General features: G+C 41.3%; 1 protein-coding gene across 1 annotated transcript in view; it reads right to left on the bottom strand.

Annotated features, from left to right (window-relative positions):
- The window catches only part of itpr2 (inositol 1,4,5-trisphosphate receptor, type 2), a 245,517-nt gene that overhangs the window by 5,790 nt on the left and 218,806 nt on the right, over window positions 1–20,921 (bottom strand). Inside the window, exon 56 of the mRNA XM_060923767.1 lies at window positions 5,970–6,131. Within this exon, the coding sequence (XP_060779750.1) occupies window positions 5,970–6,131 (162 nt within the window). The remainder of the gene's footprint in view (window positions 1–5,969; window positions 6,132–20,921) is intronic.

Genomic DNA, 20,921 nt, shown 5'->3' with positions numbered 1-20,921 from the left:
TTTATACTTAACTATGAAATACTATGATTAAAATCCTTCAAAAACAGTATTTCTTTTGCACTGTTGTGTGACTCCATATCCTATCCATGGTTTAAATATATTTTTTTCATAAGAAATCCACAATATCTTAGTTAAAATACACATTTTAGTCGTGTCCCTGGGTTTTCACTCAGTCCTGTTACCCAAACATATTACCCCATCTGACAAATTTGGAACATTCCATAAATCACATGCTCAACAGGAAGTTACATCAGTTGTGTCTTCTGAAGGCCATGGGAAGACCAAAAGTTAGTTCTCTCATTTACTTTTCTGTATATTTGATGATTTCTTAACTATGACTGATAAGGTCAATGTCAACATACTGTCCTGTTACTTAAATTATTTCTTAGATGATATTTGTTTATCTTAAAAATACAGATTTTTGGTAAATCACTAGAATGTGCTAAGTGTGGTCATGCTATTAGCGATGATGTCATGTGGCTTAATTCCATGTATTAGCTAATCCTAGGCTAAAAACTCAGTCCTGTTACTTTCAGTTCTGTTACTCATATAAAGAGTATGCAGCCATCTTTGACTTCCAAACCTTGTAAAAAATAAATTAATAACATAGCCTGAAGCTGACCAATACACATTTTGAATAGTTAAATGTGTGTGTTATTATAATCAGTGTTGAAAAGATATAACAAATTAAGTTTAATTTGGGAGTGGTACAACAAGCAAATGGCACCCATTCGGTGGAATGTCCCAGAAATACTCAAACCAGGCCATCTGGCACCAACAATCATGCCATGGTTAAGATCACTGAGATCATACATTTTCTATATTTTGATGGTTGATGTGAACATTACCCAAAGCTGCTGGCCCGTATCTACTTGATTTTATGCACTGCTGAAACATGGACTGATTAGAGAATTGCATGAATGAGTAGGTGTCCCTAATAAAACGATCTGAGTATAATTTTTTTTTTTAATCTTAAAGTCTTATGGTGATGTGTATAAATATTGCTGTAGAATGCACACTCTTGTTACCAACATCTAATATAAGAGAGCTTAAAAACCCATACAGCACACAACCACAAGAGACAAACTGTAAACATGAAGGTTAAACTGTGCTTATTCTCACAGTCAGTGATGTATCCGTGTCTTTCAGAAGGTCTTGTTTTTCCCCCCTGAAATGTTAATGTGAATGTTCACACCCAACTGAGCAAAGCCTCTGTTCCTGGTGGTTCAGATTGTTCTGGCTCAGTTGCATGTAACTCGGCAGGACTGGAGCTCAGAGGTGAAGAGGGTTTGTTTAATTAGGCCTGATGCCAAGACAGAAATCGCTTTCACAAGTTACTTAACATCTAGAGTGGCAGAGAACCTTTTACAGAGAGCCCTTGCCACATGACCTCCAGGAACCAGAGGCGCTGCAGGGGGTACGTAATATGCACTGCTCATTGTAATTCCAGTGAGGATTAGTTATATTATCCTGATGTTCTAGCCTCACCCTTATCCCGATAACTAGCATGCAAACAGGGTCAGTTTTTGTGAAAAACCAGGGCAGATGTGTGATGGGCCACAGCTGTGCAAAACTAGAATACCCAAAACCTATCTACACTATTAAGGTCCCAGTGCAGGTTCAGGAGTCTCTGCAGCATAGTTAACCTTCCTGCACTTCTCCAGCATCCAAGAGCAGATTTTTAGCCAAGAAAATCAGCTTGGTGTGTACATTAGAATGCTACGAGTTTGGAGCCTACAAGGATTGGAGTTAGAGTTTGGCGGGGTTGGCCATGATTATCTTCATGACCTCAATTAAAAAAAAAAAGAACAGTCCACAGTTGTTGTTTTTTAGAGAAAAATAATAACAAAATTAAACAAAGTCCAAGGAAAAAACAACAGTTTTGCTGAAAGTTGCAACAAATTGACACACATCCATCATCTCAAGTGTATTAACAGCTCATTAGATTCTACACCCCCCCCCCCCCCCCCCCAACAATTTCCTCCCCAATTCAGTCACCCACCAATTCCCAACCATCAGTCGGCTCTCTATCACACGACAAATACCAACTAAAGACGATGAAGGCCAACATGTGCTTCATCCAAGACATGTGAAGCCAGCCAACTGCATCTTATTGAACTCCTGCTCATGCCATTTCTCAGGGCATGTTTCTCAACACACTCAAGGGAAAGTGCTATCCACCCTCTTCCACATACACGAGATCACAGGTTGGCCATCGCCACTGTGACAGGAGAGACAGAGTACGTCATCCCTCCCACTCAACTAAATTTGCTCCCTTGGTTTTCTAGCCACAGTTGGCTGCATCACTGGGATTCAAACACATACTCTCCTGATGATAGGGATTAAAATTTAGGCCATGTACACACGTAGCCGGGTATTTTTAAAACCGAACATTTTCCCCCCTCCGTTTATAAAAATGTTTTATCCACACCACCTCGTCTTCGAAAAAAATCCCTTCCACACATAACCGAACATCTGCGTTTTCAATCACATTCATAAGCATTCCAAACCTGTAGATGGCATTATTTCCCCAAATCCTACCCCCTAATCACATCAGAATAGCCCTCTGTTGGCGTCACTTCCGCCTAAACATAAAACATGGCACCAAGCTTGTTTGTCTGGACAGACTCGGAGACAGAATTGCTTCTAAACACAATTTTGGAGTATAAACTTCAAAAGATGCAAGAAAACGTTGATTGGGAATCTTGTCAGTAGTTGGTCTTCTAAAATTAAACATGTAAATAGCACCTGCACAATAATTAACGCTTTCAAGGCACTACTCCGATCCATTACTCTTTGTCCATGCTTAATCTGGCTTCTGCAGTAAACAAAGGTCGCACGTTTGACGTCAGGGCAGATTTGTTGTCATTTTTTTGGCTCAGATTGTGACGTTCTAAAACGCAAAACTCCGGTTATCTCTGTCTACACGAAAAGGCATACACGGAGTTTTCAAAAATCTTCACTTTGCCCTGAGTTTTTTTAAATATTCGTTTCTGATGTGTTTTCATGTGGATGACAGGCCAAAACGTAGAAAAATATCTTCGATTTAGCAGATACCCGGCTACGTGTGGACGGGGTCTTAGTTGTTTTCATGATAAAATAGTGTACGTTCTCAAATAGGTAAAACTGATAAATGCTCTACAGTAGTTATTTTTTACACTCAGCTTTATTAAAATCCTACACCTGATTATGTCATGGTTTAGCTCTTACACCAGTTTGCTGGGTCCCTCAAATCCCAGCTCCAGGACAGTGTCCGCTACTAGAGTGGCACTGAACTCACAGCTCAACACTGAAGTGGAAAGACTGGCAATGATACCAGATGATGTCATATGCTAATGTACATATTAATGAATTCATCATGATCACTGGCATATCAAATTGGAAATTAATGTGCATGAAAAGGAAGATTTTCACTTAGAATATAATAAAATGGAACAGAATAGAGCTTTATCAGAATGGAATATAATAGTTTCTTTATTTCTTAGTTAAATAATTTATTTCTTATAGATTTAAAAAAAAAAAGTCAGCTTTGGTCATGGCACCCTAAACTAAACGTTTACACATTTACAAAATACTATGGTTTCTATCAAGAATGCAGATTTTTTTTTTTAAAAAGGCCAGTGACCATATGTAGTCGTGAAAGATGAATAGTTATGAAGGAAATGGTCACGTGTTTATTTCCGTCTCCAAGAAGCAAGATTAAAACAAAGGAGTGAGAGGGCGGGACAAACAGCAGTAATCAGTGATTGGTTATTGGAAACAATGGTGATCACTAACCGTGTAATTATGTACAGCATGGGTTAGGGGTTAATGTAATTAAAATAAATAAATAAATAAATAAATACATACACTACCGTTCAAAAGTTTGGGGTCACTTTGAAATGTCCTTATTTTTGAAAGAAAAGCACTGTTCTTTTCAATGAAGATCACTTTAAACTAATCAGAAATCCACTCTATACATTGCTAATGTGGTAAATGACTATTCTAGCTGCAAATGTCTGGTTTTTGGTGCAATATCTCCATAGGTGTATAGAGGCCCATTTCCAGCAACTCTCACTCCAGTGTTCTAATGGTACAATGTGTTTGCTCATTGCCTCAGAAGGCTAATGGAGGATTAGAAAACCCTTGTACAATCATGTTAGCACAGCTGAAAACAGTTTAGCTCTTTAGAGAAGCTATAAAACTGACCTTCCTTTGAGCAGATTGAGTTTCTGGAGCATCACATTTGTGGGGTCGATTAAATGCTCAAAATGGCCAGAAAAATGTCTTGACTATATTTTCTATTCATTTTACAACTTATGGTGGTAAATAAAAGTGTGACTTTTCATGGAAAACACAAAATTGTCTGGGTGACCCCAAACTTTTGAACGGTAGTATATATATATATATATATATATATATATATATATATATATATATATATATATATAATCTAATCAGGTATCAAATCAAATCATGAACTGGATGAATCGTTCCCTGCCTAGTGATCAATGACTGGTTGTAAACACAACAGTCAGGTGGAGAGTCAAGTGAACCTGCAATTCAAGACGGTCACTAAATGTCTGGTCAAAAAAGTCGCTAGATTTGTCGCTAGGCTCTTTTTAAAATTAAAATCTCTAGAGGAAACTAAAACGTTGGCAAATACGACAACAAAAATCTGGAAATTTGCAACACTGCTTTCTAGTATTATGCTGCCTTGCCCAGACAAATTGCTCAAGCTAGCATAACAGTGCAAGTGTGCTATACGCTAATTTAAGAACAACAAGCGCGATGAGTGAGGTCACTGAAAAACTGAGACCTATGGATCTATTGCCGCTTTTCCACTACCAACGCGGCTGAGTTAGGCTGAGCCGTGCCGTGCTGAGTTGGGCTGAGTCGAGCTGAGCAGGGCTGTTGGAGTTGCATTTCGACTACAACCGCGCTGAACCGTGCTGGCTGGAAGTGGGTGGACACATTGGGTGGAGTTAGCGAAAGTGGGTGGACGTCAGGTGATGTCGTTATGCGGCGCAAACAGTGACATCAGTGATCTTTTAAGCGGTAGTCTCACGACCTGGAGAGTAAACAATAAACATGGAGGACATGGAGTCGTTAGTGTTGCTGGTCTTGGTGCTGTGGCTTGTTGTCACTGACAACGCCAACTGATACTGGCAAGAGCGTATAGATGAGGCGAGGCGCATAAGGCTTCATAATTCTCGTATTTCGGAATTCTCCTTCTTCCGGGTTTACGGTGTTTACAGATCCCAGCGTGCTCGCGGGGCGTGTGTGGGCGTGTGAGGACACTCCTCCTCACCAATCAGTGCACAGGGGAGTGTCTGCTCACGCCCCTAGCCCCACTCAGCTTGGTTTGGCTCGCTTCAGCCCCACTCCAAAACCGTGCGAGTTTTGGGGGCTGAGCAGGGCTGAAGCGAGCTGAGTCGTGCTGTTCTTAGATCGTCGAAACGCGAGCCGTGTCGGGCTGAAGTGAGCTGAAAAGGGTAATGGAAAAGGGCCATATGGGTGTTTAAGCATTTTAAGCATGTTTAAGGTCATTGTCACACCAAACTAACTCTTGTCCACTGTTTTTGCAGTATGTTGACACGAGCTGAACTTTCTCAGCATGACTGGGTAGAAAAATGCATAATACTGCTCTGAACAGTAGGTCAAAATCCTGCCCCGTTACAGATACTGGTATGTAGCATGTTGTTTTTATATACTATTTAGTATTGTAGTATGAGGCTTGGGACAAAAAAAAAAAAAGTTTTACTATTACAAATACAGACTACTGCCACCTACTGGAGTGGTGGATTATGTTTATTTTGCTGTATTTGTGCTTATATTCCTTTACCTTTCCATATTTTTACACATGTACAGAACATACATTGCATACAGTGAAGTTGGAGTGCAACCTTTCAGAAAAGACAGAAGACGACTTGTATGTGGTCCTTATTTGGTATGTCATAGCACTTAGAGGGCTGGAAAGAGTGCGTTACCTGTTCTTTGAGCTCTGCAAGCTGAGCAGAAAGCTGGGCTACGAGTGTGACGGTGGTATCGAGCTTCTCCTGCAGTAGGCGCATCTCATTCTGCTCACTCTCCCCTTCACTGCTCACTAGAGACATGGCCCGCATCCGTGGGAACCAGTCCAGGTTCTTCTCCTGAGAGAGCGAGAGAGAGACGCCACATGGTTAAAAATTAACCAGAAATGTGGTGGGAATTGCTTCTTGGAATTGTACTGGACACATATAGTTAAGCATGCTTGTTCAAAACCATCAGTTTAAGTGTATTAACCTGCCACAAATGACCATGAAACTAATTAGAAATCTTCAGCGTTCCTTGCAAGGTACTTGTGTATTATAGCACATGGACTTGTGGTCAATAAATGTTTACTTGTGTGTTGTGCACGTGGCGGTGTGCGTGAGCCGGCAGTATGAGAGATAGGGAGGAGGTAACAGTAAGGCTCAGCCACTCATCAAATACAGTTACGTAAGGTGCTTTTCACAGCCAGGCGGATGCAAAGGTGCTGCGAGTTCCAGGATGCGGCCACGCTCAGAAGTGGGAAGAGTGTCTCTCACTCTTATGCAAGCAATCAATCACACGAACAAAAACTCACCTCACGTACATGCCTTTGTCTTTAAACAAAGCATTTATTGGCACACATGGAAATGAGCTTTCAAGGAAGCCATGTTCATTAAACACGTTGTTGCACTAAATGGTGCCCTACCCTTATTCCTATTCCTTACAAACACAAACATTTTTGCTCTGATACTAGCCTACTGTAGTGCGCTGGGAGCACACTACATACTATGCTCTTAAACAGAAGTACTGTACAGAATGGCTCTGCATCCCAAATGCTTTCTGTAGTGAAGAATTTGTTGTTAATAATAAAATTAATCTGCCAACAACAACAGTGCTCCAAGAGCACAATATGCCCTGCTGGCAACTATGCCATAACTCTGGTAAAATGCGACTGAATTGAACAAAACTGCAATAAGTGTATTACCGACATATAACAAAGAATCCTGTCATCTCATCTCATCTCATTATCTCTAGCCGCTTTATCCTTCTACAGGGTCGCAGGCAAGCTGGAGCCTATCCCAGCTGACTACGGGCGAAAGGCGGGGTACACCCTGGACAAGTCGCCAGGTCATCACAGGGCTGACACATAGACACAGACAACCATTCACACTCACATTCACACCTACGCTCAATTTAGAGTCACCAGTTAACCTAACCTGCATGTCTTTGGACTGTGGGGGAAACCGGAGCACCCGGAGGAAACCCACGCGGACACGGGGAGAACATGCAAACTCCACACAGAAAGGCCCTCGCCGGCCCCGGGGCTCGAACCCAGGACCTTCTTGCTGTGAGGCAACAGCGCTAACCACTACACCACCGTGCCGCCAGAATCCTGTCAAGTTTCATGAAATTCCTCCAAAAAATTGTGAGAGGGGTTGATTTCAGAAGGTGAGTACCCTTCCCGGGATGAACGGACAGACGGATGGACATTGCCACGACATAATCTCCCTTCGGGCCTTTCGGCCAGCAGGGGATAACTTTTTGCCAAATTACATGAAATTTCTCCAAAAATTGTGAGGGAAGTTAATTTCAGAAAGCAGGGAGACCTTGATGAAATTGCCAAAGTACAGGTTTGTTAATAATCAAGGGCATAACTCTGGTAAAAATCTGCCTAAATTAAATGAAATTTCAACATGCGTATAACTGTCATATAACAAAGCCTTTTACTGAGTTTGGCGAAATTCCAACACAAATTGTGAGAGGAGTTGATTTCAGAAGGAAAACACACTCATGAAATTGTCAAATTATAATTTTGTTAATCAAGGGCTGTAACTCTGGTAAAATGCAACTGAATTGAACGAAATTGCAGTATGCATATTACCAACATATACAAAAGAATCCTGCCAAGTTTTGTGAAATTCCTCCAAAAATTGTGAGAGGAGTTGGTTTCAGAATGTGAGCACCCTTCCTGGGATGGACGGAAATTGCCACGACAATCCCCCTTTGGGCCTTTTGGCCAGTCTCATCTCATCTCATTATCTCTAGCCGCTTTATCCTTCTACAGGGTCGCAGGCAAGCTGGAGCCTATCCCAGCTGACTACGGGCGAAAGGCGGGGTACACCCTGGACAAGTCGCCAGGTCATCACAGGGCTGACACATAGACACAGACAACCATTCACACTCACATTCACACCTATGGTCAATTTAGAGTCACCAGTTAACCTAACCTGCATGTCTTTGGACTGTGGGGGAAACCGGAGCACCCGGAGGAAACCCACGCGGACACGGGGAGAACATGCAAACTCCACACAGAAAGGCCCTCGCCGGCCCCGGGGCTCGAACCCAGGACCTTCTTGCTGTGAGGCGACAGCGCTAACCACTACACCACCGTGCCGCCCCCTTTTGGCCAGTGGGGGATAAAAACAATAATGCTTTAAAATAGCACCTTTTATACAATTAAAAGGCTGCTCAAAGCGCTTTAAAGTGTAACATAAAGAAAGAAAGAAAACAAAGTAGTCTAAAATAAAACAGTAAAATTGGGGTGGGGTGGGGTAGGGGATGCAGTCATGATAAAGCAATGACCAAAAGAAGAAATTATTATAAAATAAAAAACCTACAAGAAATGTTTAAATCAAAAAACAAAAACAAACAAAAAAGGAATATTTGAAATTATGCAAAAGAAATAAATAAAAGTAACATGCCAGTAAAACTAGGGCAAATAATAAAAGCTAGTTAAAATAATAGTGGAAAAACACATTTTTGGCTACTTTTTCAACCAGAGATACCTGGTAAGTTGTAAATGATAACTTATCCCATGTGTTCCTTTCTTTGGTGCATTTAAAAAATTAAACACCCCCCCCCAGAATATGGAGAAGGCTAGCATGCTGGAGTGGAGGGAAGAAACATAACACTTCCCCTTTCAGCATCTGAGCAACTTAATTTAAACATTAAAAACATTAAATTTGACGTTAATTAGTTTCAGTGCATTATGGGAACTGAAGTCTGTAACAGAAAAAATTAAAAAAGGAACCTGGGGTGTGACAAACTGGTTTTGAGGGAGGTTGGGATAAGAAAGGCAAACTGCAATAGAAGAGGTCTCTTTCTCCCAAACTGTAAAATAATGAGGAGAAACAGACTGCAGTACAGCTCCTTGAACAACCGAAGTATCCGCTCATATTACGTCAATTCATAACTGAACAAAAGAGTAGCAGCAAATGGACTGGGATATGATAGACATCTTAGTTAAATGTTCACCAGTATTTCAAGGAAATGCTGCAATATAAATTCACACCCATAGAAATTCCAACAGCAGCTCCTCCTTCCTTTCTCCAAGAAGTCCACAGTATGGACTTTTCTGCCTTTTCACTTAGCCCACCCCTGCTTTGTGTCTTCTGAATTTAAACTCAAGTCTTGAATTGTACGTGGAGCCTTTTCCTATGTCCGACTTTCCCCAGAAACTCACCGTCAACCAAAGGCTATTGAACATCTTGTATCAAGTTTTTGTTGCTTATTAAAAAAAAAATTGAAAAATGTGAGTAAAAATCAAGTATATGTATTGATAAATGTTTGTCATTTTTTAACTGGTTTTTCCCTTCCAAGTGTATCGGTTTTTAATGCATTTTGAATGAATTTAATTTTGGATGCCTATTATGATTAATGAGGCATTAAAAACAAAAATGCAGCTCGAGTGAAATTGATATAATTGGTTTATTTGCTAGTTGGTTTGATTTGGCTTCAGACTGCATACAACTAATTGACCAAAAAAGAAAAAGTGAAGCATGGAAAAGTACAAGGCACAAAAAAAAAGCAATCGTGTCAATAATACCCAACAGTTCTTTCTTTCTTTCTTTCTTTCTTTCTTTCTTTCTTTCTTTCGTCTAGATATCCAGAACACATCTTGTTTTTGTGCCTTGTGGGTCACATCTCAAATAATGCATCATGTTTGATTCACTTCACACAGTTGGGTTCGGTCAGGGTCAAATCATGTTCACGCGAAAATTGAAATCACAATGGAGGAGACCGGATATTTTTTTTTTTGTTCACACATATATTGACACCACATCAAGGAGATGAGCACACCAGGGTTCAATTAAAACCAGCTAAAAGCCACATATACAGTGGGGAAAATAAGTATTTGATAAACTGCCGATTTTGCAACTTTTCCCCACTTACAAAGAATGGAGAGGTCTGTAATTTTTATCGTAGGTACACTTCAACTGTGAGAGACAGAATCTGAAATAAAATCCATCACATTGTATGATTTTTAAATTAATTATTTAAAAATCATACAATGTGATTTTCTGGATTTTTTTTTTTTTAGATTCTGTCTCTCACAGTTGAAGTGTACCTACGATAAAAATTACAGACCTCTCCATTCTTTGTAAGTGGGGAAAACTTGCAAAATCGGTAGTGTATCAAATACTTATTTTCCCCACTGTATGAAATGTAAAAGGACCCTGAAGCTACTCCTGCAGAGCTGCTGAATGTCACAGCATAGTGTCTTTACCAGCATGTTAAGTTGCAAGTCGCATGAGGTCACACTCTACATGGAGGAAGTCTGCCTCCTGTAGAGGGAATCCAGCAGAGCCGGCCAAAATCTCCAACACTGCCTTAATGTGTGTCAGCCTTATTTAAAATAAGACTCTGGAGTCTGTCTCCTTCAGAGGCCCTGCGCAAGAACATGATCCTGCATAGACTGTATATGCAGAAATTTTTCAGTCTCTTATCTCTTGCGCCTTCTACAATGCTTCCGTGTTAGGCCCCGTGTTGTGGGTGGGATAAGACTTGTGGGTGGGGTACTGTCTGTCTCGGAGCTTGCAAGCCTCACAGGATGTCCCATAGTTTTGTGGTACGCTACTCACACACAGGAGCAAGTATCAAATGAGCTTGTGTGATGTAATTTAATCTTCTCTGTACAATTTCACACTGTCACAATATCCAGTGACAATTGTATTTCTTTTATGCTTTTCGCAGGAGCTTCAAAATTTTACACTGAAGTATGCTGGTTGGAGTTATCACTCAAAAGTATGCCAGAAGTGTGTGTGTTTTGTGTTCATTAATGTGAAATAAAATCTATCAAAACATAAGACAACCACTCGTATATTAAATATACATTTATTAGGAAAAAAGTCATCAGGACAGAGGCAAAATAAGACTGAAAATGTTTAAGTAACACCATTATGGAAGATTCCACAATAAGCACGTTAACTGGTAACAGGTGAGGGGGCTCATGATTGGGTCTGAAAGGAGCAGCACCAAAGGCTCAGGTCTTTGCATGCAAGGATGGTTCGTGGCTCACCCCTTTGTGCCAAAATTCGTGAGAGAACGGTGAGTCAATTAAAAAAAGAACATTGCTCAACACAAGGTCTTTCAAAATCTACACTACATAATATTGTGAAAAGAATCCGGGAATTCAGAGACACCTCAGTGCGTAATGGGCAAGGTCGGAAATCATTGCTGAATGTGCGTGACCTTCGAGCCCTCAGGTGGCACCACCTGAGAAACTGTCATGCTAATGTGATAAATATAGGCACATGGGCGCAGGAGTACTTCAGAAAACCGTGGTCACTTAACACAGTCCACGGCAGCATCCAGAAATGCAACCTAAAACTGTATTATGCAAAGAGGAAGCCATTCATCAATTCTATACAGAAACACCACTAATTTCTCTCGGCCCAAACTCCTCTCAAATGGACCGAAAGACAGTGGAAACGTGTGCTGTGGTCAGAGGAGTCCACATTTCAGCTTGTTTTTGTGAAAACTGGATGCCAAGTTCTCCATGCCAAAGGTGAACATGACCATCCAGTTTATCATCAGAGAAAAGTGCAAAAGCCAGCATTTGTGATGTATAGGGTGCGTCAGTGCCCTTGGCATGGGTGAGTTGCACGCATGTGAAGGTACCATTGACGCAGAGGCATATACTGGGATTTTAGAGGATCTATGATGCTTTCAAGGCGACGTCTCTTCTCGGGAAGTCCGTGCTTATTTGAGCAGGACAATGCCAGGCCTCATTCTGCACAGGCAACAACAGCATGGCTTTGTAGACAGAGTGCGTGTGCTTGACTGGCCTGCTGCCAGTCCAGCTCTGTCTCCTACTGAGGATGTATGGTGCATCATGATGAAGAGAATCAGACAACGGTGACCATGGACTGTTGAGCAGCTGAAGTCTTGTATCAAGCAAGAATAGACAAAAATTCCAATTACAAAACTGCAACAATTAGTATCCTCAGATCCCATAACATTAAAAAAAGTATTATTAAAAGGAAAGGTCATGTAATACAATGGCAATAATACTTCTGTCCCAACTTTTTTTTTTTTTGAGTGTTGCAGGCATCAAATTCTAACTTCATTTATATTTACCAAATACGTCAGTCAGTAAAACTATTGAAAATCTTTTATTTGAACTTTTGTCAGTTAAATAAAGGTTCGTGTGAATTAACAAAGCACAATTATTTGTTTTTATTGCCTTTTGGAAAATATCCCAACTTTTCTGGAAATGGAGTTTGTACTTGTTTTCCGGTCTTTTTTAGGCTATTGGTTCTGGATGATATTGTAAATTGCAAGCACAGAAAAATCTAATATTAATTCTCCATTTAAAACTTCAAGTTACAGGTCAAGCTGACTAGAAAGATACTATTATCAGTGTTATGTTGTTGCTCCTCTGATCACTGTTAAACCGCTGCTTTACAACAGGAAAAGACCTACAACGCAACATCAAACCAGGCCTAGAAATAGCAACATGATTGCCACAATCAGTTTGATTAACAGGATCAGTCATTGCATTCCCTCTAATAGTCAGCTGTGCGCACACACACACACACACACACACACACACACACACACACACTTTAAGCTCTCCCCGTCTCAGATTGGATAGCAAGATAGAGACGTGGAGAGACATATTGTGTGTGTATTATCCCACTGAGAATCAATGACCTTTGCACTGTGCAGTAATCACGAGTCCAGAGACCAGTCATCTTCACCCCTCCCTCTTCTGTTGCTGCCAACAGTGTATGACGATGGTGTTGCCTAGGAGATGCCTGACTCACTGTGTGATAATGAGCGGTGGGGTAGGGGTGTGCATGCATGCGTGTGTGTGTGCGCGTGCGTGCGTGTGTGTGTGTGTGTGTTGTGTGTGTGTGTGTGTGTGGGGGGGGGGTTAGAGAAAAGCACGTGTGAGGAAGGGCTGAGCTATTAGTGGGCCACTTGAGATGGCTTATATAACACTGCTGTGGATGCTGCAGTACCTGCTTACTCTCTCTCTCTCCCATGTATGTGTGTATATACATCAAGCACCCATAACATTAAAACCACTGTTGAGGTGAAGAGAATAACAGTGATTATCTCATTACAATGGAACCTGTCAAGGGGTGGGATATATTAGGCAGCAAGTTAACAGTCAGTTCTCAAAGTTGATGTGTTGGAAGCAGGAAAGATGGGCAAGTGTAAGGATCTGAGCAACTTTGACAAAGGACCAAATTGTGACTATTAGACGACTGGGTCAGAGCATCAAGACCAATACGACAGCTCTTGTTGGCGGTTCCCAGCATGCAGTGGTCAGTATCTAACAAAAGTGGTCCAAGGAAGGACAAGCGGTGAACCACTGGCAGGGTCATGGGAGCCAAAGGCTCACTGATGCAGGTGGGAAGTGAAGGTTAGCCCATTTGGTTCAATCCCACAGAAGAGCTACTGCATCACAAACTGCTGAAAATGTTAATGTTGGCTATGACGGAAAGGTGCCAGAACACACAGTGCAGCTAAGCTTGCCACATATGGGGCTGCATAGCTGCAGATCAGCCAGAATGCCCATGTTGACCCCTGTCCACCACCAAAAGCACCTACAATGAGCATGTGAGCATCAGAACTAGACCTTGGAGCAATGGAAGAAGGTCACCTGGTCTGATGACTCGCATTTTCTTTTACATCATGAAGACACAGCCAGGTGTGTGTGTGTGTGTGTGTGTGTGTGTGTGTGTGTGTGTGTGTGTGTGTGTGTGACTGACTTACCTGGGGAAGACATGGCCCCAGGATGCATTATGGGAAGAAGGTGTGAGGGAAATTTAGTGGATGAACACTCTTATTCTCTGTGTTTCTGTACAGTGGTGCTTGAAAGTTTGTGAACCCTTTAGAATTTTCTATATTTCTGCATAAATATGACCTAAAACATGATCAGATTTTCACACAAGTCGTAAAAGTAGATAAAGAGAACCCAGTTAAACAAATGAGACAAAAATATTATACTTGGTCATTTATTTATTGAGGAAAATTATCCAATATTACATATCTGTGAGTGGCAAAAGTATGTGAACCTCTAGGATTAGCAGTTAATTTGAAGGTGAAATTAGAGTCAGGTGTTTTCAATCAATGGGATGACAAATCAGGTGTGAGTGGGCATCCTGTTTTAATTAAAGAACAGGGATCTATCAAAGTCTGATCTTCACAACACATGTTTGTGGAAGTATATCATGGCATGAACAAAGGAGATTTCTGAGGACCTCAGAAAAAGCGTTGTTGATGCTCATCAGGTTGGAAAAGGTTACAAAACCATCTCTAAAGAGTTTGGACTTCACCAATCCACAGTCAGACAGATTGTGTACAAATGGAGGAGATTCAAGACCATTGTTACCCTCCCCAGGAGTGGGCAACCAACAAAGATCACTCCAAGAGCAAGGCGTGTAATAGTCGGCGAGGTCACAAAGGACCCCAGGGTAACTTCTAAGCAACTGAAGGCCTCTCTCACATTGGCTAATGTTAATATTCGTGAGTCCACCATCAGGAGAACACTGAACAACAATGGTGTGCATGGCAGGGTTGCAAGGAGAAAGCCACTGCTCTCCAAAAAGAACATTGCTGCTCATCTGCAGTTTGCTAAAGATCACGTGGACAAGCCAGAAGGCTATTGGAAAAATTTTGTGGATGGATGAGAACAAAATAGAACTTTTTGGTTTAAATGAGAAGCGTTATGTTTGGAGAAAGGAAAACACTGCATTCCAGCATAAGAACCTTATCCCATCTGTGAAACATGGTGGTGGTAGTATCATAGTTTGGGCCTGTTTTGCTGCATCTGGGCCAGGACGGCTTGCCATCATTGATGGAACAATGAATTCTGAATTATACCAGCGAATTCTAAAGGAAAATGTCAGGACATCTGTCCATGAACTGAATCTCAAGAGAAGGTGGGTCATGCAGCAAGACAACGACCCTAAGCACACAAGTCGTTCTACCAAAGAATGGTTAAAGAAGAATAAAGTTAATGTTTTGGAATGGCCAAGTCAAAGTCCTGACCTTAATCCAATGGAAATGTTGTGGAAGGACCTGAAGCGAGCAGTTCATGTGAGGAAACCCACCAACATCCCAGAGTTGAAGCTGTTCTGTACGGAGGAACGGGCTAAAATTCCTCCAAGCCGGTGTGCAGGACTGATCAACAGTTACTGCAAATGTTTAGTTGCAGTTATTGCTGCACAAGGGGGTCACACCAGATACTGAAAGCAAAGGTTCACATACTTTTGCCACTCACAGATATGTAATATTGGATCATTTTCCTCAATAAATAAATGACCAAGTATAATATTTTTGTCTCATTTGTTTAACTGGGTTCTCTTTATCTACTTTTAGGACTTGTGTGAAAATCTGATAATGTTTTAGGTCATATTTATGCAGAAATATAGAAAATTCTAAAGGGTTCACAAACTTTCAAGCACCACTGTATGTTGAGCTCAAGTGACTTAGTGTACTGAGAAAAGATGTTTTTCCAATGCTGTAATTGCCTTTCTGTGGCCTTGGCTGGTGATAAGCAGGGTGCCTGAGTTCTCCATAACTACGCATCCGCCTGCACATACCAGAGCACACCAGGTGCATGCTTTAACAAAGCTCCATAGAAAATCTTGAGCCAATCACGTGAAGATGCAAGCAGTAAGCGAATGCCTTTAGAGTAGAATAGATAACAGCCACTAAAACACAACTCAGAGTGCGTGTACTCTCGGCATCATTAGAAGTGGTGTCTTCTTCTATTCTTCTCTTTCCTTTCCTATTTTATATATCTGTTATATGATCTACTATAATAAATAACTGAAAAGATGACTGCTAAGCGTTTTGAAGTGTTTATTAGAAGTTTCCATTACAAAGGCAAATGGGTGGATGCAGTGTGATGCCCTGAGCAATGTTCTGCTGGGAAACCTTGTGTCCTGGTATTCATGTGGATGTTACTTTGACACATACCACCTTCCTAAATCCTGTTACAGTCCAAGTAGACCCTTCCATGAAAACAGTATTCCTAAATGGCAGTCGCGTCTTTCAGCAGGATAAAATGTGTCCTGCTACACTCCAAAAAATGCTCAGGAACGGTCTGAGGAACATAAGAGTTCTAGGTGTTGACTTGGCCTCCAAATTCCCCAGATCTCAGTCCGATCAAGCATCTGTGGGAACAAGTCTGATCCATGGAGGCCCTTCCTCACAACTTACAGCACTTAAAAGATCTGCTGCTAACGTCTTGGTGCTAGATACCACAGCACACCTTCAGAGGTCTTGTGCATAGCTACAAAGACCTGAAGTTTTGCTGTCTTTATGATTGCAACTGCAGCACATGTAGGCATATGACTGCAACTCTTTTCCTCTAATATCCTCGATCTACTTTTCTTTGTTTTTTTTTTAAGTTAACTTATTTAGCACATCATAACGGACTTTGCTCTGTCGCAAAGAAAAAAAAATGAACACATCATAAACTATAAAGAATACACACACGAGCACAAACGCCAAACATAACTCAACTTGACAAAATATTAGCCAGGGATTTTAAAATAACTTCATATCCGCTGGACGTCCAGTAAAATTAGACTGGACAGATGGCGTTTGACAGTTTTATTAGATGCATGTTCATCTGGGAAAACCCTTCACATGGTGAAATTTTGACATTTTCTACTGTATATAGGTTTCAAAGCTAAAGGTTTCCTGAAGTAAAGCATGTTGTAATGAAACGCAAGAGTCCACTCCATTCCGGCCCTCAAACTGGAGTGATGATTATTATGTCTGTTTTGCTATGGCATGTATCTCTCCAACAACTTGATCAAGGTACAGCATTCACTGTGTGAGGAATGCACACTTGGCTGCCACTGATTTCGACATCTGTAGGCACTTACACTGGTTCCTTACACGTGATGTTTACAGGCAGATAGCCTGTTAGAACATTAATAAGAGAAAGTAAAAGCTCCCACATCATTTTGGTTGAATATATTCAAGGTTTCTTAAAGTATAGGTTTCAAAGTATCTTGTAGAAATGGTCAATTTTCATCAAAACTAGATGATTTTTTTTCATAATTTGTAGCCATTCCACCGAATTCAACCAGAGCAACATTTTCTCAGACCTCACATTTCTTCAAAAGCAGTCCAAGTACAAAAGAGGGACCTGCATCCTTCTCTGATCTTACTCCAGGGATGACTACTAAGAACAACACAGGCTGTAATTCTTCTACAATGGAATAATGAGCAGAACTAATGAGATAATTACACAAAAGCAGTTAAGTGGACAAAAGCGACATGAGGTCTTTGTGTAAATGAGCAGCACGGAGCAGTGGAAGCTGGTGTAAACTTCACAAAAGATGGATGTGAAACCAAGCAGCAGTTACTGTACAGCACAGTAATAAAGTCTCTCTCTCTTTTTTAAAGACTTGTTAATTAGCTGTTGATTAATAACCACCTGCTCTCATTTCAGGGGTGAAACATGACAATCAAAATGAAAAAATGTCATTTAAAATGTTCTGCAATCTGTCCAGATTCCTTGATTAATCTATGCAGTAGAGTTACATGAAAATTAAACCCCACCCCAACACACACAGGCATTACATTTCCTATATTTCAACTACATGGACATATGCGCACACACCATCTTCATTGCTATGGTGAATACTTGTCATGAAGATTTGATCACATCTTTTACGTGTCTTGACTCATTGTCATCATCAGATTAAATCACCATGGCTGAAGGTTTCCCAGTATAACCTGTTTCATATAAAATGTTCTTCTGTGCATTGCTTTCAATACCAAATTTACCCAAGGTAAATTCATTGGATGGCATTCATGTGGCTGTTACTTTCACATGTACCACCTACCTAAACATTGTTACAGACCAAGTACACCCCTTCATGGTAACGGTATTCTCGAATGGCAGTGGCCTCTTTCATTGCATTACATTAATGGTATTCAGACCGACTAGTGGCCTAGTGGTAGCGTGTCCGCCTCTCGATCGGGAGATCGTGAGTTCTATTCACGGTCGGGTCATACCAAAGACCATCATAAAAATGGTACCTACTACCATCTGGCAAGGCACGCTGCAATACAGATGTGCATGGGGAGTTAAACTCTCGTGGATACCAGAGGACTAGCCCCCCACTGTAACCCTAGCTATGTAATAGACGAGAGGCCGAGGGCTATGGAAACGGAGATCGGCGCCGCCCGATGCGCCACCATACAGAGTTGGGCCTGGTTAGTACTTGAGTGGGAGACTGCCTAGGAATACCAGGTACTGTAAGGCGTGGGAAGGACTTTGACTTTTTTTTTTTAATGGTATTCAGCAGATGCTCTTATCCAGAGCGACATATAACATACCCAAAGCAGCCTGGGGAGCAGTTGAGGGTTAGGTGCCTTGCTCAAGGGCACTTCAGCCAATCCTGCTAGGCCAGGGAATCAAACTGGCAACCTTTCTTTCAACAGGATAATGCACACACTGCAGAGGTTGTCCAGGAATGGTTTAAGGAACATGACAGAGCTCAAGGTGTTGACTTGGCCTCCAAATTTCTCAGATCTCAATCCAAATCAAGTAAGTGTAGGATGTACTGGACAAACAAGTCCAATCCATGGAGGCCCAACTTGGAACTTACAGAACCTGCTACTAAAGTCTTGGTGCCAGATATCACAGCACACCTTCAGCGGTCTTGGGGAGCCCATGTCTTGATGGGTCAGAGCTGTTTTGGCTGCACAAGGGGGGGGGGGGGGGACTTATATGAGGTTAGGCAGGTGGTTTTAAATGTTATGGCTGTTCGGTGCGCGTGTGATATATATAAAAAAACAAGAGACCACTTTTAATGGTTAAAATTACATCTCCTGTTCAGCTACTTCACAGGTTTTCCATAGGGTTTAGGTCAGGAGATTGTTACGGCCATTTCACAAGCTTGATTTTGTGGTAATTCAACCATTTTTGTGTGGACTTGGAAATATATTCTGGATCACTGCATTGTTGGAAGATCCAAGGACCAAGATACAGTTGTAGCTTCTTGGTGAAAGCAGCCCAATTTTCAATTAAACTCTCCTGGGCATCATCAATGAACTGCGTGTGTCCTAACAAGGTTCCCAGACCTCATAAATCCTCCACTACACTCAACAGTGTGGATGAGTTCCTTGTCTGTATGACTAGCCTTCTTTTTATGCCACATCCTCCTTGAGAGTCTGTTGCCAAAAAGCTCTATTTTTGTCTCATCTCACAAAACGTTCCAGTAGTGTCTAACGAACTTTAGTGAACTTACAAGAGCTTGTATTTGTGGTTAGATGAAAGAAAAGCCTTCCAAAAAGTTTGCATTGAGGTGTTGTCTAATTGCAGATTTGGAGATGATGTGACCTGAAAATGGCATCTTCTGCAAATCAGACAGACACTGTGGTGGAAAAACACACTTGTGTTCAGGCAGGTTCATTAAAACAGCAGCTTCGATTGTTTTAAAGTTGTCAATGATTTCTATAACAGTGGATGTGGGCATTTTCAGGCATGTAGGCATTTTTAAAATCGTCACCGCCTCATCTCATCTCATCTCATCTCATTATCTCTAGCCGCTTTATCCTTCTACAGGGTCGCAGGCAAGCTGGAGCCTATCCCAGCTGACTACGGGCGAAAGGCGGGGTACACCCTGGACAAGTCGCCAGGTCATCACAGGGCTGACACATAGACACAGACAACCATTCACACTCACATTCACACCTACGGTCAATTTAGTCTCACCAGTTAACCTAACCTGCATGTCTTTGGACTGTGGGGGAAACCGGAGCACCCGGAGGAAACCCATGCAGACACGGGGAGAACATGCAAACTCCACACAGAAAGGCCCTCGCCGGCCCCGGGGCTCGAACCCAGGACCTTCTTGCTGTGAGGCGACAGCGCTAACCACTACACCACCCCGTCACCGCCTCATTTATGAAAATGAACACCACACTGTTGTCAAATTTCTAATCTTCCCCATGTTGATGAGTAACTAAGAAAAACTTGACTTTTGTGTCAACTCGTCTTTATACCCAACTGAAAGAGGAAGTCATAGATGACCGTTTAAGAGTTTCAAAACACTCAAGGAAAGTAAAACAGAAACGAGAAAAAGTTTCAGTTAAATTTTGTTTAAAAGAATTTCCAGACATGCCAATAATTGTGTTGTGACAAAGTGACGAAAGTGTGCGAGTTGGGGGATTGTTTTCTATTTTTCCATGATTATTTGTTAACGGATACATGATTCATTTTAAGGTCAATTCAACTGAATGTGATTTCTGTAACCATTTGTTCACTCGTGATTTACACGCGTCTTCACTGGGTCATGATTTTCGGTCATTGCTCATATTTTTCTCCTATCTTAGCCTTGGGCATTATCATCATCACCTGTATGGTCCTCTTAAAAGCACATGCCAGTATAGAATCCTGCTGTGTCCATTTTTTCTTTAAACTATAGAACACCCAGGTTGCCTGGACAGAACTTTTCTCTTCATTGTGAGATTAAGCTTATTAACCACAAAAACATTTTTTCATAACTTTTTTTTTTTTTAACTGAGGGTGTCAGTGATTCTGGATATGACCATCTTTCTATCCATCCATCTCCTGCTGTATTTAAAATATTTAATCTATACACATACTGATCAGGACACTTTTTTTTTTGTATTACAATAATGGGCTAAGTTTGTAAACTCAT

This window comes from Neoarius graeffei, chromosome 6 (genome assembly GCF_027579695.1).
Source record: "Neoarius graeffei isolate fNeoGra1 chromosome 6, fNeoGra1.pri, whole genome shotgun sequence".
Taxonomy (NCBI): Eukaryota; Metazoa; Chordata; class Actinopteri; order Siluriformes; family Ariidae; genus Neoarius; species Neoarius graeffei.
Note: the sequence above shows the minus strand (reverse complement) of the source record. Positions and strands in the feature narration are given on the sequence as shown.